Source organism: Oncorhynchus clarkii, chromosome 3, assembly GCF_045791955.1.
Source record: "Oncorhynchus clarkii lewisi isolate Uvic-CL-2024 chromosome 3, UVic_Ocla_1.0, whole genome shotgun sequence".
NCBI lineage: Eukaryota > Metazoa > Chordata > Actinopteri > Salmoniformes > Salmonidae > Oncorhynchus > Oncorhynchus clarkii.
The window spans coordinates 7,584,113-7,606,957 of record NC_092149.1 but is presented as its reverse complement, the minus strand read 5'-3'; the positions used below and the strand labels follow the sequence as shown (position 1 = coordinate 7,606,957).

Sequence of the window (22,845 nt, the reverse complement as noted above, 5' to 3'; positions counted from 1 at the left end):
AGTATATAGTATATATGACGTTTCCACGCCAAGATACGTGTCTGACAGTTTGGGTAGTTTGAGTAAACGAACATCCACATTAAAAACAAACATTTCAGCTGGATTGCATGACCATGTTTGAAAAATAAATACTGTAACTACTATTTGAAGTATTATAATTTTCTTGTGGTCCCATCTCATTTTCTGAACATAAAAGCTCGCGTCCAGATAAAGAAAATGCTGCGTGCTTAAAACCTGTTCCATATTTGGTTGCGAATGTAACGTGCCACTTTTAGAAATAGACAGAAGTAGTTTTTCTTTCTAATATGTATAAGTTTACAGCACTTGTTAATTTGCTATAATGTAATATGTATAGGATGTTATTAATATCAGCATTATTCAAACAAAACCAAATATAAAATGGGCAAAAGTCGGATGAAAAAGTTGAGGCGCAAAACTTTTGTAGATCCGTCAAATAATTTCCATCATAATACTTAGTATATTTATTGTAGTGCAAAACTTCTCTAGAGCCACAAAATTATTCCCACGAAATAATATATTATATGTATTGCTTAAATATAGCCTATAGCCTGTCTATAGTATATATTTGAGTAATCTCGGCAGTAGCACCCAGAACCAAATCAGCTACTGGATTTGGGAAACAGTGCAGCGGTGCATGTTTCACCTGCTGTGGGAAAAATGTAGGCTACGTTAATATATAAAACTCTTAGAACTCTTAATAAAACAAATATGTAACGAAGTGAATACATTGGCAAAGAATAATACATGTCTCCCAAAATGTTTTAGGTTGACTTGACTGAGAAGGGCATGTACGATAGGGATAACTGGTTCATCGCTTCACATTGGGCCTTTTGAAATAGGCCGACATCGTTTAACAGCAAGCCTGGGACTATCGCGATTTTATCATTTTACGATTTTGATAACAAAAATATTTTAACGTGTTTTTAAAATAATTTTCTTATGGCCAACTGTAGACTATTATTTCTGATTTAATTCGGGAGGTCGAAATACAATTAATGTTGCCGGCGTGCAAGATAAAAAATGTTACCTTTACACCATTTTTTGGGGAATGTAAACCAAATAAGATCATTTCCATAACACTAGACTAAAACGACGTGGTCTAATATTTCTACAATTATGCCACCTAGTGCTATTTAAACCTTATTTTACAGTTGGAAAACAAGTGGCATTTTTACCGAAGTTAGCCGTGGTTGGAGATAGGCTACATTTAGCGGCATTTGAAATAGGCCTCAATCGAATTGAAGTCTTTTCAAAGTTCTACTACCCCACTAACGGGCGCCATCTTGTGTCCACCCGCCCTCTGTAGACTTCAGTAGCCTATTTAGGCTCATTTAAAATGAACGAGTTCCAAGTTTATTTGAAAATGTATTGACATATTCCCCACAATCTAATTTAGATTGTAGATTAATCATTATGCCACTTTAGAATCAGGTTAAAAATGACATGTTATGGGATGTAATGTTTTATTTGAATGCATATTTACAAACAAGTAACAGCCTTACATAGTGTACTCATTTAAATATATAGATATTCTTCAAATGCATACTTTGCCTTTTATAGCAGTGTCCCTGTTTAAAATCATCAAAATATCACAGTATACAATAACATACAACAGTCTTCTGAACATCAACCTCTCATATTTACAGGTATACAACCTTTCCCAAACACTGCTTTTATCCAGTCATTTAACTGTGATAATGTGTCTTTCTGTTTTTCTTATAGAAATACATACTGTACCTGTTGTCTTTAGACAATGAAAGGTGCCATGGTCAAGAACAGTTCATTCATTCGTGGCAGCTTATCAAAACATATTTGCACTGATGTCCGTGCTCCAGCATTACTGCTAAAGTGAGTAATACAGTGAGTAACCAATAGCACAGTAACCCAATAGGCTACATTTCAGTGCACCACCTACATGTGATCAAACCAATTGACACTGAGACAGTTTGTATCATGCAATTGAACATCATTTTAGCAGTCCGTTCAAAGTGAGTTATGGCTGCCATATCATTATCCATATAGATTCCTTATTCTTTATACATTTTTATAAATAACCTTCATTAAACCAGGAAGTCCCATTATGGACAGGAGACCTCTTTCTCAAGGGGGACCTGGCTAAGAAGTGCAGCTCAATAAAAAGAGCTCACAAAACAACATTCAACAGAACAGTACATACGCTGCAAAACATCAATCTGAATATGAGTTAGTGGTTGACCTGTGCGTTGACCAGGGCATAGTAAGCCCCCCCTTTAGCCATGAGGTCAGTATGTGTACCCTGCTCTGTCACCTGACCATACTGAATTACCGCTATCTGGTCTGCGTTCTGGATGGTAGACAGGCGGTGGGCGATCACGATGCAGGTGCGGCCCTGCCGGGCGGCGTCTAAAGCCTGTTGGACAATCTGGGGGAGGGAGGGATAGGGAGAGAGAGAAGGAGGGAGGAAACAGAAAGACAGAGAGGTTATTTGGGAAGGAGGGAGAGGACATACTGTGTGAAGATAAGCTTTTGTGTGTGACCAGGCCATTAAGTAATTAATGAATTAATGAATAGGTAGAAAATGAGATGGCCGGCACTCAATGTCCATGTGACTTACCTTCTCACTCTCTGTGTCCAGGGCGGAAGTGGCTTCATCCAGCAGCAGTACTTTAGGCTGCCTGACCAGTGCTCTGGCGATGGCTATCCTCTGTTTCTGACCTCCAGACATCTGGGTCCCCTTGTCCCCAACCCTGGTATTGTATTTCTGACAAAAACAACACAAATTATAGTGTTTGTCTATATTGAACACTTTTAAAATATAAATTAAAATATAAAGTCATAACAGCCCGTCTTGGGCTAGTCAATAGCTATTCTATATGAATATCTGTAGAGACATTAGTTTAAGTTCTACTGTGACCTCACCAGTGACATTTTTTGGATCCCCTTTGAGAAGACTTCAAATATCATCCTACAGCTACAGCCTATCCTGTCTCCTCCAATCTCCCTCACTATACTGTTACTATACATACCTCTGGCAGGCCCATGATGAAGTCATGGATGTTGGCGTTCTTGGCTGCCTCCTCTATCTCATCCTGAGAGACCTCTCTGCTGTTGTCCCCATACTGGATGTTCTCTGAGATGCTGCAGTCGAACAGGATGGGCTCCTGGGACACCAGGCCCAGCTGAGACCTCAGCCACGACAGGTTCAGGGTCTTAGTATCCAACCCATCCACTAACTGAGACACCACAATAATACCACAGATTTAGGCCAACCCCTTCATTAACTGAGACACCACAATAATACCACAGATTTAGGCCAACCTTCACAAATATTAAATATTAAAATGCTAAAAAGTGGCCTAACAGTTTTACTATATTTGTTGCATTCCAATTCACAGTATACTGGTTTAGCACTTTGAAATAGTTTTGAAAGCGTGCTTTATATTACATTTATGATTTGATTATTTTTGGTGTTGGTCTCACCACTTGTCCTTCAGCAGGGCTATAGAAGCGCTCCAGTAGTTGTATGGAGGTGCTTTTACCACAGCCACTCTCCCCGACCAGGGCCAGGGTCTGACCAGGCCCCACTGACACGTTCAACCCCTGGAGAACCCTCACGTTCTGACGGGTCGGGTACGCAAAGTGGATCCCTCGGAACTCAATGTCCCCGACAAAGTCCGTCTGGAAAAGACAACATTGTCCCAGACAAAACACAATGTTATATCATTGTCCCAGACAAAACACAATGTTATATCATTGTCCCAGACAAAACACAACGTTATATCATTGTCCCAGACAAAACACAACATTATATCATTGTCCCAGACAAAACACAATGTTATATCATTGTCCCAGACAAAACCCAATGTTATATCATTGTCCCAGACAAAACACAATGTTATATCATTGTCCCAGACAAAACACAATGTTATATCATTGTCCCAGACAAAACACAATGTTATATCATTGTCCCAGACAAAACACAATGTTATATCATTGTCCCAGACAAAACACAATGTTATATCATTGTCCCAGACAAAACACAATGTTATACCATTGTCCCAGACAAAACACAATGTTATATCATTGTCCCAGACAAAACACAATGTTATATCATTGTCCCAGACAAAACACAATGTTATATCATTGTCCCAGACAAAGCACAATGTTATATCATTGTTTTTATGTTTATATTGGAGTAAGACACATTATATCTCACTCACTGGCTTCTCTCCCTCCTCACTGTAAATGTCAATCTCTGGTTTCTTCTCCAACAAGCCAAGAATTCTCCCCGCAGCTGCTTTCGCTTTGGCAAAGTCAGGAGCAAAAGATGCTGATTCTCCTATGTTCATGGCAGCAAATATGATCACAGAAAACACACTGCGAAAGAAAAGGACAATGTTGTACTATCACTGCCACTATATCGGCAGACCCTGGTCATGACCCAACTCAACGAGGCTGTCTCAGGGAGATTTGGGATATGCAAAAAACACACATGTGCATTAATACACATGTGTGAAATAGGACAAATATAAGCACCCACCAAATTAATGTTATAATTATATTATTACTATAATTTGTATATTACCGTGTAGTGACAATGTGGCAGCCAAGGGTTCTAGTCAGGGTTGGGGTACATTCCATTTCAATTGCAGTCAATTCAAAACCCAATTCCAACACCACATTTTCCTCAATGAAAAGCATTGAAGACAACTGGAATTGAAATTTCAGTGTACTTCCTGAATTGACTGGAATGTAAATGGAATGTACCCCAACCCTGGTGTGAATGTATTCATTTGAGATATAACAGTACCAGAATGTATACTCACAGGAAAACATTTTCATATTCTGTGTGACAGTGAGCAATAAGCCAGGACCCAAAGCGGAAGATTGCAGCATTGACCATGTAAGGGATTGCTTGGGCAACGGCAAATGTTAGTCCGTAGATGGGAGCCTTCACCAAACCGTTCCTGATGTATTCAGTTGAAATCTAATCAGTACTTGACTGTAGGTTATAAGGTCAAACAATCCAAAAGCTGAGTCTATAACAAAGTGAATAACTGTACTCTTACTGGTATGGTCTTTCTAGACTGTCCATGAACTTGTGAAAGAAGACGTCCTCCCGTGTCAATCCAACAACTGTCTTGAAGTTTTCAACGGTCTCTGTAGATATCTACAAAAGATGAATAAAGATTTATTAACGTTTTATTTGAACACATGGTGTCACACACTGATATAGCCCACTGTCTCAAAGTGCATTGCAATTAGGGTTGCATAATAGCAGTAACCTTCCTGAAATTCCCTGGTTATCCAGATATCCTGTTTTAAGGTTTCCCTGATTTTCTGCTTATTCCCTCCTGATTCCGGAAAACCTATAACTGGGATTACTGGAAAATCTGGGAATTTTGGAAACATTTTGCAACCCCAATTGCAATAGAAAGTTGATGTTAACCTTCCCAGACTGCTCCAGGGCACCCTGGTCTTTGGAGGCGTGGCCTGCCATGGCCCTCATCTGAATGAAGTTGGCTCCAATGAGGAAGGGCACACAGGCGAGGATGAGGAGGGTGAGCTGCCAGCTGTGGATGAAGGCCACCACAATGGCGATGGTGAGAGCACAGACTGTGTTGGTGGCCAGACCCAACCTAGACCCAGTCGCCTGGTGGTGAGGAGAGAGGAAACAAGTAGGTTCCATCCATTATCAGACATTGCAACTCTAAAGAACGCAACTGTAAATACATGGAAGCATATGTACAGGTAGACATTTTTAAAGATTTGTACAGTAGAATGATTCTGAATTGACATCGACTTGATGTGATAGATTTTGATCGGTATCTCAATGTGTAAATCAGAGCATTGTGCTTACCCCTTTAACCAGAGATGCATCTGTGGCCAATCTGGTGGTTAGAACTCCCACTGCATTGTTGTTGTCATCAAACCATCCAATCTCCTGTAAGGAATGCATTTTAGCAAGGTTCTGAGGCAGAACACTGCAAAGTGGCAGTTCAGAATCGTAATTTTAGCAAGGTTCTGAGGCAGAACACTGCAAAGTGGCAGTTCAGAATCGTAATTTTAGCAAGGTTCTGAGGCAGAACACTGCAAAGTGGCAGTTCAGAATCGTAATTTTAGCAAGGTTCTGAGGCAGAACACTGCAAAGTGGCAGTTCAGAATCGTAATTTTAGCAAGGTTCTGAGGCAGAACACCACAAAGTGGCATTTCAGCATCATCCTTTTGCTGGTATTATCAATACAGTAAAGTAAATTAGAAATGACAAGTCAGTCTTTTTAAATTGATGTACAATTGCTGAAGTATACATGTTCCCGCATGACAGTTTGTCCTACCTGTCTCATCATGGCATGGAATACCTGCCTCCTCAGCCTCATGGTAAGAAGCTCTCCTGATTTTCCAAACATGTAACCCTGAAACATAGAACATACAGCAGAAATGTACTCAAACAGACATACCCACAACATATTAAATGTTTGAGATAGTGCACTGTATAGGGCATAGGTTGCCATGTTGGACACAGTTTAGATCTATAAATTAGAAAACCTTTAGGAAGTAGGTGACAAAAGCCACTCCTCCGATGAGAAGGAAGAGCAGGGAAAACATCATGGTTTTCTGTCGTTTGACTTCCGGGTCAACCTCGGAAAACACCTAGAGAAGGTCACGGGGTGGAGAGAAACCCCCCCCCAAAATAGATAACAACAGAAAATGAAAAGGCTGCTTTGGAAAATAAGAGCCAAAACCCACCAACCAACGACCATCAAATAAATGATGTGGAAAAATAAGACCACCTCGTTTAAATCAAACTCAATGAAGACACCTAGGACATGTGAATAGTCTCTGCAGTATTTAACAATGCTTCATATTATGAACACAAGGAGGTGGTCTTGTGAAACACTTACTCCAATGATCTTGGCGAAGATGATGGCGACACAGGGATAAACGGCTCCCCCCACCAAGCTAGACAGGGTTCCTACCAACATGTACGGCCACTCGGGCTTGTTCAAGGCCAGGATTCTGGTGAAGGGGATGGCTGGAGCTTCATCTGGTTTCTTTTCCTTCTGTCATCAAACATTGTCATCAATGACAAAACTAAATGACCAAGGACCAACATGATGTAACAGATCTTATTTCTGAAGACATGAACTACCACTATATACAGTAGGGTGGCAGGTTCGAATCCCCGAGCCGACTAGGTGAAAAATCTGTCGATATGCCCTTGAGCAAGGCACTTAAACCTAATTGCTTCTGTAAGTCGCTCAAGAGCTTCTGCTAAATTACTCAAATGTAAATTAATGCAACCATACATCATATACCATTCATTATATTCACCATACATTATAAACCATACATTATATACCATTCATTATATTCACCATACATTATAAACCATACATTATATACCATTCATTTTATGCCATACATTATATAATAGGTATGATGATAGTTTAGCAATAGCACTATAACAAAGCCATGTTCCTATATAGCACATGAAGGACGTCATAAAGGATTATCTATGTAATAGTACCTTCTTGTCCTTCTTGGACTTTTTAGATTTCCTCCTGGTCGGTTTCATTTCCACACGGCCACTGCTGATTGAGTTCTTTTCAAAGCCGCCGTTTTCTATTCCTTCCTCGTTTCCCACTTCCAGCTCATCCATGTCAGATGAGTCATATAGGACATAATCCAGATCCTCATATTTAGGAGGGTTATCCTCTTCCACAGGGTCCTCTTCATCTTCCTCTGGCTTCCCTTGACTCTGAACAACAGACAAGGTGTGATAGTGGATTTGAACATGTTACACACAGAGCCTGTTTATTACTGATCATTATTCATATAGAAACAGGCTTGATAAGGTATATTGCTCTGATACTGATGATATACGTCTCTAAATATGACTCTGATCAACATGATTTAGACGTTGGCTGATTCTACTGTTGAGGCAGAGTTGGGGCCCTGGTGGTCAAAAGCAGTGCACTATAAAGGGAATAGGGTGCCATTTGGGATGCAGTGAGCGTGATACAGTACCTGCTGCATGACCAGAGAGTAGTAAACCCCCTTCTTGGCCATGAGTTCCCTGTGTGTTCCCTGCTCCACCACCTCTCCGTTGCTGAAGCCAGCGATCACGTCAGCAGTTCTGATGGTGGACAGGCGGTGGGCGATCACTATTGTGGTGCGGCCCGCTCTGGCCTATGGGAATGGGAGGAGACAATATTGCCATCATTTGTTCCAAATCATTTTTTTTATTACGTCTTCATTTTCGCTGAGATGGATTCCAACAGGATCTCATGGATTCACTCTGATTCTTGACGTTTGTCAACTGCTGCAAATGTGAACTTGCAAGGCTGCAGTCAAACAAATCGAATCAGGCTATTAGGTTGCGCAAAAGCAGGTTTGAGAACAACCTTAACCATGGGTCTGGTCCTCAGGGAGGGTACTGACCTTATCCAGAGCGGCCTGAACGACCGACTCACTCTGGGTGTCCAGGGCGGAGGTGGCCTCGTCCAGCAGGAGGATCTTCGGGTTTTTGACCAGGGCCCGGGCGATAGCTATCCTCTGCTTCTGTCCTCCACTGAGCTGGGCTCCCCGCTCCCCCACCATGGTGTTCAGCTTCTGTTAACGCCACATGAAATGGGATGGAGATGAAATAATCATGTTTAAATTTGTCCATTGGGATAACATCATCACTATTTGGCCATTTCCTTACACTGTATACAATTTCAAAACAAAAAAACATTTCAATTCAACACAGTCGCCATAGAAACAACAGAATATCTGCTGTCCTACTCACTTCAAATCATTTGTACACCATAGATCATTTAATGTATAACACATGTGAAACACTGAAGCCATTGTATGTACTCATTTGTCAGTATCCCCACGTACATCGGGGAGTTTGGAGATGAAGTCGTACGCGTTGGCCTCTCTCACAGCCTGTTCGATGTCCTCATCTGTGGCATCCTCTCTGCCATAGCGGATGTTTTCTGCAATGGTTGTTCCGAATAGCACAGGTTCCTGACTGACGATACCCATATTCTCCCTCAGCCACTTCACATTCAGGGTCCGGATGTCCCGACCATCCAGGGTAATCTGACAACAAACCAGGGTCATATTCATTAGGCATGCAAATGTCTCTGCTTTGCTGACAAGTACTTTCTATGCTCATACAGGAGTAATAAAGGTGGGAATGTTGTTTATTATTATTGTTGTTATTTATTTCTTATTTTGATTTATCAGGGGGTGCTGCAGCAGCCTCAGCACCCCTACCACCCTCAGCTATACAAACAAAACCAACAGCGTTTCTGACAAATGATATATCAACATTCCACAAGAGGGCACTACAATACTATTTTACTGAACTGAATTCAACACTAAACCTGATAAACCAGAACTTGGGAATGAGTGTACGTGAGTGAATGTTTGTGTGTACATTACACGTGTGTGCATGTGAGTCTCTGTATGCACTATGGGTCAGGTGTTTGAACTTTAATGCGCTCGTGTACTGCATACCTCTCCTGAGGTTGGATCATAAAGCATGTGAGTCCTTCACTGGAGGCTGGTGGGTGGAGCTATTGGAGGACGGGCTCATCAAATGCACTTTAAACACACTTTGAATAAGCCTTGATCAGATTTGATCGTACCTCTCCTGAGTCTGGATCATAAAAGCGCTGAAGCAGCTGAATGGTGGTGCTCTTCCCACATCCACTGGCTCCAACCAGAGCTATGGTCTTCCCACGAGGCACTGTCAGATTCACTCCTTGAAGAATCTACAGCGACAGGGAACACATCCCACAACGTATTTAACATGTATTTTTACCTGTCATTTTACAATTGTACGGCTTGTCATTTTGTTTTTGCTAATCCAACTGGAAACTGAAAATTCAACTTAGCTTCTTCCTTATTGTGCATTTTTTCAAATCATTTGGAGACAGGTTAGTGTCTGGATCTGGTTCGATTCAAATCCACTACTTACTTTGACATCTTTCCTGGAGGGGTAGCTGAAGTGGATGTTCTTGAATTCAATGTCTCCTTTCACACAGTCTGGTTTGTGACCTTCCTTTGAACTGCTGTCTATGGGCCGCGGCTATGACAAACAAATCAACTCATCAACCGCGGCAGTAGGACAAATGTCTAAATTCGACTTGAGTTCTTGAGATCATGTTGTTCTGAGTGAGTTAGAGTGAGTTCATACGGAATCAGTGCTATGATGATTTAGGGGTTAAACTGAATACTTCCGGTACCTGGTCAATGGTATTGTAGACTTCATAGGCAGCACCCCGGGCTTTGGCGATGGCTTCCAAGTTAGGCGCACCCTGGCCCAAAGAGAACGCCCCAATCATCACAGAGAAGAAGACCTAAAAATAGCAGCAACAAAGAATGTAATGAAGAAAGGAATTATATTAATATCAGACAGAGTAACAGGTGTGAAAACATTGCAGAGGCCTCTTCACAATAAAATGTAAATGCATCTATTGGAAAATAGTAAATTCCTACTTAAAATCTTCCATAAAAGCTTACTGTAATGGTTTTTCCAATAGTGTAGTTTTCAGGCTCGTCTACAGAGAGCTTGGTCCCGTACCAGAAAGCCAAGGCGTACGTCCCAAATATGACAAACTGGGTGAAGCCCATGGACACGTTAGTGGTGATGGCTTTCTTTATCCCAAAGTTTTTAGCATCCTCCAAGTTTCTTTCATACCTAAAATATATAGAAGACATGCCTAAATAGGGGAATGTGTCTTGATTTTGGTAGATCATATTAATAATTATGGAAAGATCCACTGTTTTATGCAACACATTAATTAGTTAGTAATTGACTAACCTTTCCACAGCTTTCTTCTGTCCATTGAAAGCCACAACTGTCCTGATAGCCACCAGTATCTCTTCAGCTACCGCCCCTGCTTTGGCATAGGCAGACAGCTCCTTACTGGTCAGGGTGGCAAGTATCTGAAATCAAATAGAAACTGTTCATGAATACGGTATCTTACAATGCTGATGTAAAAATGTCTTTATAAAAGAAATGTGATTGTGGAAAACTGAGAGGATTGGATAAGTATAAACTAGGGGTGGATTTGGGATTGGGCACGAGAGTAGTGATGCGACCACTGTTTAGTGACACATATGAAAACAATATGGCACCTTATTCCCTATATAGTCTACTACTTTCAAGTAGTGCACTATATAGGAAATAGGGTACCATTTGGGATGAAGCTTTTGTCTTTGCAGATCATTGGTAGTCTTACTTTGGACCAGACGGCAGCTGATCCTGCCAGGAGAGGACTGACGGTCAGGATGACGAGGGTTAGCTTCCAGCCGAAGATGAAACCAATGATGAACCCTGACAAGAAGGTGCAGAAGAACTGCACGAACACACAGATCTTGTCTCCAAGGCCTTCGTTGATTGTGTTGATGTCACTGTAGAAAGTAAAAGTATTACATTATTTATATTATAATAATTTACATTATTGAAACAATCTGTAGTTGCTCAATGTGATCATATATGCTAAAATATGACATTGTCTTTGATTTTAAAAAAAATCCCAATCATTCATCCAATGTTTCAAACTCACTCTGTTAACCTGACGTTGAGAACTCCTATCTGGTGTGTATCAAACCAGGACATCTGTTGGTGGAGGATGGCATGGAAGTATTTCTCCCGGATCCGTTTGGTCTGTTTGGTGGCTGTCAACAAGAACAACATCACCTGAAAGGTCCCCAGCAGGAACACAGCACAACCGATCCCAATGAAGTAATAGGCATGTCTGGAAATTCAAATGTATGTATCACACAGTATGTTTTTAAGCAATAAGCAATGGGGGTGGAGGGGGGGGGTATATGGCCTGTTCTTATGCACGATGCAATGCAGAGTGCCTGGATACAGCCCTTAGCCGTGGTATATTGGCCATATACCACAAACCCCAGTGCCTTATTGCTTTTATAAAATGGTTACCAATGTAATTAGATAAGTAAAAAAAAAATAATTTGTCATACCCGTGGTATACGGTCTAATATACCACGGCTGTCGGGCCAATCAGCATTCAGGGATCAAACCACCCAGTTTATAATCAGAAATAAAAGCCACATTGTATTAATATATTGATAATGTGTGTCTGTTATCTACTGTACTTATTATCACTTGCCGAGTCATTAGAGCCTCTATATCAACTCCAGGAATTTGAATACATCCGTCAGTTGAGTTCAATATAGCGCTGATCTCCTCCACAGTGAAATTGGCTATGGAGAAATGACAATACCAGTAGTCAATGTTCACAATCTGGCGTGCCTAACATATGATATGTGTAGTATAAAACATAATCCACAAATCACCATTGTACATGGTGAAGATATGCATAAACAATGCAACCCATAATAGAAATAATCATATATGTAGCTCACTGTAATGCATGGCCACAAAGGATCCCTGCACTTTATAGCCAATACACAGATGTAAAATCTTAATTTGAGCCAGTTTGCTACAGCAGGAAAATAATCCTGCAGCAACAGGACAGGTGGATTATAATGAATGGGCATTGAATGGTGCTGGATTGGATAGCGGCCGTTTGACTAGTTCCTGACCAATTCTGCTGTTTAGTGTGTTTTTTTGTGTGTGTTTTTTGTTGTTGCATATCCCCCTGTGTTTGATGCTCTTTTTTGTTAGGCTACATATACATTTTACACACGTTTTACATACATGGCACTTTTTAATGATCAAAATGACAAAATTACTATTTACATACCGTCAGGAGTTAATTATTTGAGTACACAATGACATTTCGTAGGAAGGAAGTAGAGTTTATAATACAATATGTTCTATATTATTCTCAGAAAATAAAATGTCATCCCACCACTCACATTGTAGGTCTGTTGCTTGGTCAAGAGTTGTTGATATCTGATACAGTTTTACATAATACATCCCATGCATCAACTGTATTTGTCCGAGCATTGTTTATCACAGCCACGGATCGCTCTATACAAACATTATCTTGAAAATATGATAACCATGTTTGTGGTGAGAGGATTGCAGGGGTAATCGAAGCACTAAGGATAACTTGTTTTGTTGCTGTTAACTCTGCATAAATTAAATGGTCATTTTCTGAACCAACTGCAGTCATACATGGTACTTTTATACACAGTAATTACACAACAAATATATCTGTTTCTGGATTATACACATTACATTTTGGATAGATACTGGATATGTACTCAGACATCTATATATAGATAGTGTTTTCAGTAATAACTATCACTGATCATAAGCGTTTTAATCTCACCCCTCTGCTACTCTCAGTCCAGCCCACCTACAGTAAATGTATCTCCGTAAGACCATCCTCTTTTGATTTCAACGAGCCATATATCTTTCGACTGTGCTGTGATGTTTTATATGAATTTTGAACCTTTCTAATGACATAGTATCCAAAGATTGTACGTTTTAAAGATTTAAAGAATATTTTCACTAAAATTATTATAATATTGTTGAATGATTGACTTTCCAAATCTCCCAACAGTGCAAATAGCCGAGTTAAATTATTACATTTACCTAAAATTTTCAGCCATTCCTGAAACTGAGACCAGAAACAAACTCCATTGTGCCGATCTAAACTTTTTTGTACATAATGTTTCCCCCATGGTTTGCTATGACCAAAAAGAGCTTCTGGACATCAGAACAGCAATAAATAATCTTGTATTGGATGAGGATTTCTACTTCAACCAGTTGGCGGTGCAGGACATACTTTTCACCCCGGACCAGACCCTAATCCTCTGCACTCGGAGGAGAAAGTGCAAGAGAGGCCGACGTGCGGGCACCCTGACAAAACTACAGTCGTGGCCAAAAGTTGAGAATGACACAAATATTAATTTTCACAAAGTCTGTTGCCTCAGTTTGTATGATGGCAATTTGCATATACTCCAGAATGTTATGAAGAGTGATCAGATGAATTGTAATTCATTCCAAAGTCCCTCTTTGCCATGCAAATGAACAGAATCCCCAAAAAACATTTCCACTGCATTTTCAGCCCTGCCACAAAAGGACCAGCTGACATCATGTCAGGGATTCAGTGATTTGTTAACACAGGTGTGAGTGTTGACGAGGACAAGGCTGGAGATCCCTCTGTCATGCTGATTGAGTTCAAATAACAGACGTTTCAAAAGGAGGGTGGTGCTTGGAATCATTGTTCTTCCTCTGTCAATCATGATTACCTGCAAGGAAACATTGCCATCATCATTGCTTTGCACAAAAAAGGCTTCACAGGCAAGGATATTGCTGCCAGTAAGATTGCACCTAAATCAACCATTTATCGGATCATCAAGAATTTCAAGGAGAGCGGTTAAATTGTTGTGAAGAAGGCTTCAGGACGCCCAAGAAAGTCCAGCAAGTGCCAGGACTGTCTCCTAAAGTTGATTCAGCTGCGGGATAGGGGCACCACCAGTACAGAGCTTACTCAGGAATAGCAGCAGGCAGGTGTGAGTGCATCTGCACGCACAGTGAGGCAAAGACTTTTGGAGGATGGCCTGGTGTCAAGAAGGGCAGCAAAGAAGCCACTTCTCTCCAGGAAAAACATCAGGGACAGACTGATATTCTGTAAAAGGTACAGAGATTGGACTGCTGAGGACTGGGGTAAAGTCACTTTCTCTGATGAATCCCCTTTCCGATTGTTTGGGGCATCTGGAAAAAAGCTTGTCCGGAGAAGACAAGGTGAGCGCTACCATCAGTCCTGTGTCATGCCAACAGTAAAGCATCCTGAGACCATTCATGTGTGGGGTTGCCTCTCAGCCAAGGGACTGGGCTCACTCACAAATTTACCTAAGAACGCAGCCATGAATAAAGAATGGTACCAACACATCCTCCGAGAGCAACTTCTCCCAACCATCCAGGAACAGTTTGGTGACGAACAATACCTTTTCAAGCATGATGAAGCACCTTGCCATAAGGCAAAACTGATGACTAATTGGCTGGGGGAACAAAACATCGATATTTTGGGTCCATGGCCAGGAAACTCCCCAGACCTTAATCCCATTGAGAACTTGTGGTCAATCCTCAAGAGGCAGGTGGACAAACAAAAACCCACAAATTCTGACAAACTCCAAGCATTGATTATGCAAGAATGGGCTGCCATCAGTCAGGATGTAGCCACAAACTTAATTGACAGCATGCCAGGGCGGATTGCAGAGGTCTTGAATAAGAAGGGTCAACACTGCAAATATTGACTCTTTGCATCAACTTCATGTAATTGTCAATAAAAGCCTTTGACACTTATGAAATGCTTGTAATTATACTTCAGTATTCCATAGTAACATCTGACAAAAATATCTAAAGACACTGAAGCAGCAAACTTTGTGAAAATTAACATTTGTGTCATTCTCAAATCTTTTGGCCACAATTGTACATAGATGAATACATAAACTGCCTCTACCCTCTGTTCAATTAGCGAACGTTCAAGAGAACAAACTGGACAAGCTCTTTTCGAGACTATCCTATCAATGGAACCTGAAGAACTGTAATATCCTATGTTTCTTAGAGTCGTGGCTGAACAAGGACACGGATAATATACATCTAGCTCAGGTAAGATCAAGGGGGGAGGTGAGTGTCTCTGTTAACAACAGCTGGTGAGTGATATTAAGGAAGTCTCAAGGTTCTGCTCACCTGAGTAAGAATACCTCGTGATAAGCTGTAGACTATACTATTTACCAAGATAGCTGTGGATTTAACACCACAAGCCTAGAAGACGATGTGTGCCCTCAGACATGGAGGGAGGCAAAGGTAATTCCGCTACCCAAGAATAGAAGAGCACCCTTTAATGGTTAAAACACCTGACAAGTCAGCCTGTTACAAGTGCTTAGCAAACTTTTGGAGAGAAAAAAATAGTTTGATCAAAAACAAAGTTATTTTACAGAGTTAACAACAGACTTTCAGCATGCTTATAGGGATGGGCACTCAACATGCTCAGCACTGACAAATGGCTGATGATTGGATGAAAGAAATGAATAGTAAGAAGATGATGGGAGGTGTTTTGTTAGACTTCAGAGCAGCTTTTGATGTAGTGATCCTAACCTATTGCCGAGGATTTTCATCCGCTGCCTTATTATGGATTGAGAGTTACCTATCTGATAGAACACAGAGGGTTTTCGTTAATGGAAGCCTCTCTCATGCAAATTCCGTTGAGTGTGATGTACCGCAGGGCAGCCGGCTAGGGCCACTATTGTTTTCTGTTTTTACAAATGACCTTCCACTGAACTTGAATAAAACCTGTTTGTCTATGTACGCAGACAAAATCAACAGCATACACGTCTTCTGCAACAGTAACATAAATAACTGAGACAATTAATATAGAGCTCCAGTCAGTTTTAGAATGGGTAACTAGCAATAGTCTGGTGATAAATCTCAAAACAAAAAGCATTATTTATTTAACAAATCAATCAGTCAACGTTAAACCTTGATTAGATCTATTACTGAATAATGTGGCTATTGAGCAAGTTGATGAGACTAAACTGCTGGATGTAACCCTAGGTAGTAAGCTGTCATGGTCAAAACATATAGACTCAATGGTTGCTAAAATGGGAAGAGATCTGTCCATGATAGGGCATTGCTCTGCCTTCTTGATATCTCAGTCAACCAGACAGGTCCTACAGGCCCTAGTTTTGTCGCTTCTGGACTACTGTGGTCATGTGCAGCAAAGAAGGACATAGGTAAATTGCAGTTGGTCCAGAACAAAGGAGCACATATCGCACTTAGATGTACAGTACATGGAGGGTAAGTGTCAGTAACATGCATATCAGTCTCTCCTCTCAAAGTTGAGGAAAGATTGACTGAACCTCTATTGGTCTTTGTGCAAGGTATTGATGTGTTGAAGATACCGAACTGTTTGTTCAAGCAGTTGGAACACAGTTCGGACACTCATCGGTACAGCACATGACATGAACCAGAGGTTTCTTCAAAGTCCCCAGGTCCAGAACAGAGGCTGGGAAACGTACAGTATTAAATAGAGCTGTGACTACATGGAACTCTATCACTCCAGGTAACTCAAGCAATAAAATCAGTTTAAAAATCAGGTAAAAGAACACCTTGCTGCACAGCCATTTTATATATTTTGTATTGTAATGCTAATTGCACTGTTTAGATCTAGATATTGTGTGTATGTACTGATACGTAGGCTATGTGTGATTTCAAATGTATGCATTTCAGTGCTTAACTAATAATGTGCTGTACTATGTATGATGTTAGTATGTTTCATGTGGACCCCAGGAAGAGTAGCTGATGCTTCTGCAGCGGCTAATGGAGATCCTAATAAATGTCAAATACCAAAACGATGCTGGCACTAAGACCGCACTCAACAAGCTGTATAGGACCATAAGCAAACAAGAAAATGCTCACCCAGAGGCAGCGCTCCTAGTGGACGGTGATTTTAATGCTGGAAAACTGAAATCCTACCAGCATGTCACCTGTGCAACTAGAGGTGAAAAAAACTCTAAATCACCTTTACTCCACAAAGAGAGATACATACAAAGCTCTCCCTTGCCCTCCATTTCTGCAAATATGACCATAACGCTATCCTTCTATGCTCGCTTCGAGGAAAGCAACACTGAACCATGTATGAGAGCACCACCTGTTCTGGATGACTGTGTGATCACACTCTCCGTAGCCAGTCTGAGTAAGACCTGAAGGGCTCTTTTGCTCTCAAAACAGCCTCAATTCATCGGGGCATGGACTCTACAAGGTGTCGACAGCATTCCACAGGGATGCTGGCCCATGTTGACTCCAATGCTTCCCACAGTTGTGTCAAATTGGCTGGATGTCATTTGGGTGGTGGGCCAATCTTGATACACATGGGATACCAGCAGCGTTTCAGTTCTTGACACAAACCGGTGTGCCTGACACCTACTACCATACCCTGTTCAAAGGCACTTAAATATCTTGTCTTGCCCACTGACTGCTCCCCGAGAGCCAATGACATTGATTAAGGCAGCCCCCCGCACCTCTCTGATTCAGAAGGGTTGGGTTAAATGCAGAAGACAACAGTTGTGCAACTGACTAGAGATCCCCTTTCCCTTTCCTTGGCTGAGATGGGAGAAGCTGCCAGAAGGACAACAGTCTTTACAGCACTTCACCAATCTAGGCTTTATGGGAGAGTGGCCAGATGGAAGCCACTCCTGAGAAAAAAAGAACATGACAGTTGGAGTGCAAAAAAAAGGCACATGAAAGACTGAGATCATAAGAGAAAAACATGCATAGCTCATCACCTATTTAACACCATCCCTAAGCTTTTAAGTGGCAGGGACTGTGAGACTGGATAGAGGGAACAATAAATAGAGCCAAATCCTTGTTGTGAACATGCTTCAGAGTGTAAATTATCTTAGACTGGGGCGAACATATTTTTGGGGGTGTACTTTTTACCCCAATTTTGTGATATCCAATTGGTAGTTACAGTGTAACTTGTTGCAACTCCCGTATGGACTCGGGAGAGGCGAAGGTCAAGAGCCATGCATCCTTCAAAATATAACCCTGCCAAGCCGCACTGCTTCTTGGCCCACTGCTTCCTTAACCCGGAAGCCAGCCGCACCAATGTGTCAGAGGAAATACGTACAATTAGCGACACGAGTCAGCGTGCATGCGCCCGGCCCGCCACAAGGAGTCACTAGAGCACAATGGGACAAGGACATCCTGGTCGGCCAAACCCTCTCCTAACCCGGACAACGCTGGGCCAATTGTGCGCCACCTCATGGGTCTCCAGGTATCGAAACCTGGGTCTGTAGTGACGCATCTATCACGGCAATGCAGTGCCTTAGACCGCTGTGTCACTCGGGGGGCTGGGGCAAAGATTTACATTCCAACAGGACAATGACTGCTGACAGAACCAGGAAGTGCTGGAGTCAGTCAACATTCTCAGTGGGGAGGGGTGAAGTATATACAGTAAACATTCACGAAGTGGGATACTCTGGCAGTGGGGACAGGGTGAAGTATATACACTAAACATTCACGAAGTGGGATACTCTGGCAGTGGGGACAGGGTGAAGTATAAACAGTAAACATTCTCTGCGTTGTTGGGAAGGACCCGCTCTATTTTTGGCTGGCGTTATGGCAGGGCTAGTGTCAATCTCACTTTCATTTGCAATTTCGACCTCTTAAAACCAGCGCTCTGCTATTGTTACACTATTGCACAAGGATTGGTCATTTCCCTGTCTTGTTCCAGCTTGCTTGCGCTCAGATGGGAGGAAATATTTGAGGTGCGTCCTTAAAAACATGATCAAAGTGCTAATTTCAGGGAGTGCTGGCAGGGATATTTAATACCAAACAGAAGATGGTTTTACCGATTTATACAGCGGATATCCAGCTGTGACTCACATTGCCCATATGAACATGGAACAAGAGTAATGGGCTTTTGGTGCCTGTATAGGCCTTCATAGTATTTAAAAACATAAAACACTATATTTTCCCCCCCATTTCGTTTTATTTGATTAAAAACCAAGCATAGCCTCCGATTCTGTCAATGAAGGCTGTTTTCTTTTTGTCCTGTCCAATGCAATCAAGTAGGCTAGTCAAGATTGTAAAAGGGTTGGAAACAAATCTTAATCACCAAAGCTTTATTAAAAGATCATGTTTGAGAGGAGTAATTATGGAGCCTGTAACTGTATTTAGACATAGCCTATTTAATACAAGTGGTTGTTTTGTTTCAAATGTGATTAGCTCTCTTTTTAGACCTTAGCTTATTAACAACTTTTGGCATGTCCATGCTCAGCCATAATGCAATTTACAGTAGGCCTAGCCCCTATATCAGTGTGAATGCTATGTATTTATGTCCACATTGAAACCATGCAATTACTTAGAACAATGAAGACTGGAAACAAGTTCAAGTTTACCTATTTAGCAAAGAGAGGATAGGTCTACATTGTGTTATTTAATTTCTGTAAGCTGTTTAAACTATAATGGACTAACTTTGGAATTGGAGTTAATTCCAAGGTGATACATAAAAGACCATAAATACAGAACTTGAATAAACCATATATTTAGCCATTGAGCACTTTCTGAATGGCCAGTGAGGGGCCAAGCCTGACACACCCACAACTAGTTTAATCGTCAAAACTATGCCCTTTCTCGCCACCGTCAGCACTGCGCCAATCATTTTTGGTTGTGAAAATAGACAAATATTTTCTGACAAACCCCCAACCTAAAGCCCTACCGCCAGCATTTAGATTTACCATTGCATTAGGTTTGTTAAAATAGAGCCCTTGTCCTGCGACAGAGTGATCAAATTAAGATTCTACATCTGTACCTTGTCAAACAGAATATGTACCTGTAAAGTTGAGCTGCTGTCCACTTTGTACAAAGCTGTCGGTCATCTGTCCAAACACAACACACATAAGGGGCAGGGCTATCCCGTGGAGGGCAGCACATAGCAGGCCGATTATCATCAGGAGCACCTCACAACCAGTAGCGTAGCGGAACTGCATCCACAACACACATAAAACCACAGTCAAATGCAGCAGACATTGGAATGACTGGAGAATATGAATCTTGATCACTTGTAACAAATTATCCCATTTTGACATATACTACATGTACTACAGTGTATGTGCAGATTGCCAAAATATGATTGTGTATTTCCTACTATTTCTGAAACCAAAATCAGGACATACCAACTGGAAAAATCCCACTGCTTTGGCTGGTTCTTTTTTCTTCCTTCTTGAAAATGAAACATAGATTCATGAGCAAACCAAAATATATTTAACAGTAATAGCACACTGTAATAGGAGTTAAGTAGGAATGGCAATGTTGCTTACCCGAGGCCCTTCTTTGGCTTGCGCTCCGTGTCAACGGTTGGCTGCCCCTCTGTCATCCGCTCCTGAGGCTTCTTATCCTCATGGAAGGCCAGGTTGGGGTAGCCTTTTGCAAATACCTCTGAATCAATTACCAATGATCAATTAAACATAGACATAATTTAGAAGACACTCTTTGTCCAGCGCGATTTAAAGGGAGGTTAATTGCCATGCTAAAGGACACATTTATCACCTAGTCAGCTTGGGGATTCAAACCAACGACCTTTCATTTACTAGTCCATTGCTCTTAACCACTACGCTACCTGGCATCCAATGATACTGCCTGGTCTCATTGATTAGACATAACATAGTACATGTACATTCGGGACACTCAAATTAGTATGTTAGCTAATCCTTCCCCTAACACTAAATGTAATCCTTTTAGTTAACCCTTCCCCTAACCATTATCCTTTTAGCTAACCCTTCCCCTAACCATAACCCCTTTAGTTACCCTTCCTATAACCATAACTCTAACCTTAACCCTTTAACCTCATTTCAAACTTAACCCTAACCTTAACCCTAACCCCTAAACCTTACCCCTAGCCTAGCTAACGCTAGCAAGCTAGCTAAAGTTAGCCACCTAGCTACCTAGCTAGAATTCGTAACATATCATACTTTTAGCAAATTCGGGAACATATTGATATTTTTCTAATTCGCAACATATAATACAAATTGTAATTCCTAACATGTCATACAAAATGGGTGATGGACATCCACAAAGTAATACATACCATACAAAACTTAACATATCATACTAAATTGATTTTATAATTTACATAGAGAATAATATGAAGTGCTCTGAAACCAGGTTGAACGACACCTCTCACTTTGGTGTACTGACTGTACAGAATTATTTAATTTCACTTACTGATTATATCAGTCAACCACAACTCCTTCTAATCTACTCTTAACTTGGAATTCTATGCCAATAAATAAGACCTTAAATGATGTGAGACAGACAATACCCTCAGGGATGGTTGGTAGAGAGTCTGGCATGTCCCCATCCTCTCTCCCCATGGTGAATGAACTCTGACGCTACGTTCCTGCAATTCAGAGAAAGCGATTTTAAACTGTAATTTCAATATAGTAAATATGAGAATATTTGCGGACCCTAAATAAACGAGTTAATGTACATTTTGAAAAGTGAATAATGATTTCTGTACTAAACAATCTGAATGCTATGCTAGGGCGAATTGAGGTTTGCCTTCATGTATGTATGCATGTTGTAGTACATGTTTTTAAGCTGCTTTGAACTAGACAAACTTGATTTACATACAAGTTAACTTGTGTAACGTCTATAAACTGTGATGTCATTTAGCAAATAATTACAGTAATGTATTTTAATGGAGGGTTCTTTCCGGAACCGGGAGGCCAGGGAGCCAGGGAGGCTGTACAAGGGTAATGCTCATCAACACTTGCTTTTCTTACAGCATCTCAAATTATTTTATATTTTCAATATTCATTATGGGAGCATTAAATTGCAAATATTGGCAAATGTAGTATTATAGTAATATTATATTTACATTTCTAATACCGTGTTAAGCTACATATCAAAAAGTGCATATTGGCTTTTATATCTTGTGGAACTAAGTTCAACATTTAAAATGAATGAATCACAATAAGAGGGGTTTTTGTCAACAACAACAACAAAATTAAAGCTATGTAATATTTTTTTTAAAGCATGTTGTACCAAATATTGTAGTCTACAAACATAATGTGTACAGATGTGGGCTACTTACCTTCAGAGAATCCAGTATGAGGCTTTTAGACAATCCACAAGCTATTCTCTCAACATAATACCACCCTTACTAATTGTCAGGTGAATGTAATCATTCTTTTGGGAGCTGGGAGATTTTATATCGCTATGCAGGACAGCATCATCATCAGGTGTCAGGTGTCAGGTTACCTCAAGTTCAGGATCCTATTGACATTCCACACGGCTGGGGGAGGTGCTTCATGACACATTATACAATTCATCAATAATGACACTTCATGTCACTGATGCCATATTTCATAGACAGGTAATTTGATAATGATTTA

At 40.9% G+C, this 22,845-nt stretch overlaps 1 protein-coding gene across 1 annotated transcript; it reads right to left on the bottom strand.

The window, feature by feature from the left end:
• Positions 1 to 1,470: 1,470 nt before the first annotated feature.
• LOC139387256 (ATP-dependent translocase ABCB1-like) lies at positions 1,471 to 22,791 on the bottom strand. Its single transcript, XM_071133370.1, has 29 exons — positions 22,545 to 22,791; positions 21,771 to 21,848; positions 20,770 to 20,887; positions 20,626 to 20,671; positions 20,283 to 20,433; positions 12,138 to 12,231; positions 11,568 to 11,759; positions 11,241 to 11,412; positions 10,820 to 10,944; positions 10,519 to 10,696; positions 10,242 to 10,355; positions 9,974 to 10,084; positions 9,642 to 9,767; positions 8,887 to 9,090; positions 8,443 to 8,613; positions 8,029 to 8,190; positions 7,529 to 7,759; positions 6,903 to 7,058; positions 6,547 to 6,651; positions 6,336 to 6,413; positions 5,861 to 5,944; positions 5,450 to 5,653; positions 5,070 to 5,170; positions 4,827 to 4,967; positions 4,221 to 4,377; positions 3,481 to 3,678; positions 3,027 to 3,233; positions 2,615 to 2,761; positions 1,471 to 2,422 (listed from the first exon to the last, which is right to left on the bottom strand). Exons 2-29 carry the CDS (start codon positions 21,820 to 21,822, stop codon positions 2,225 to 2,227), a joined length of 4,023 nt encoding a protein of 1,340 aa, XP_070989471.1. The 5' UTR covers positions 21,823 to 21,848; positions 22,545 to 22,791; the 3' UTR covers positions 1,471 to 2,224.
• Positions 22,792 to 22,845: the final 54 nt, after the last annotated feature.

Coding starts and splice junctions, on each gene's coding strand:
- LOC139387256 (XM_071133370.1), bottom strand. CDS start 21,822: ATGGGGAGAGAGGATGGGGACATGCCAGACTCTCTACCAACCATCCCT. Junction 12,232..20,282: donor ACAGCAGCTCAACTTTACAG/GTACATATTCTG, acceptor ATTTCTCCATAG/CCAATTTCACTGTGGAGGAG. Junction 10,697..10,819: donor CAGAAGAAAGCTGTGGAAAG/GTTAGTCAATTA, acceptor TATATATTTTAG/GTATGAAAGAAACTTGGAGG.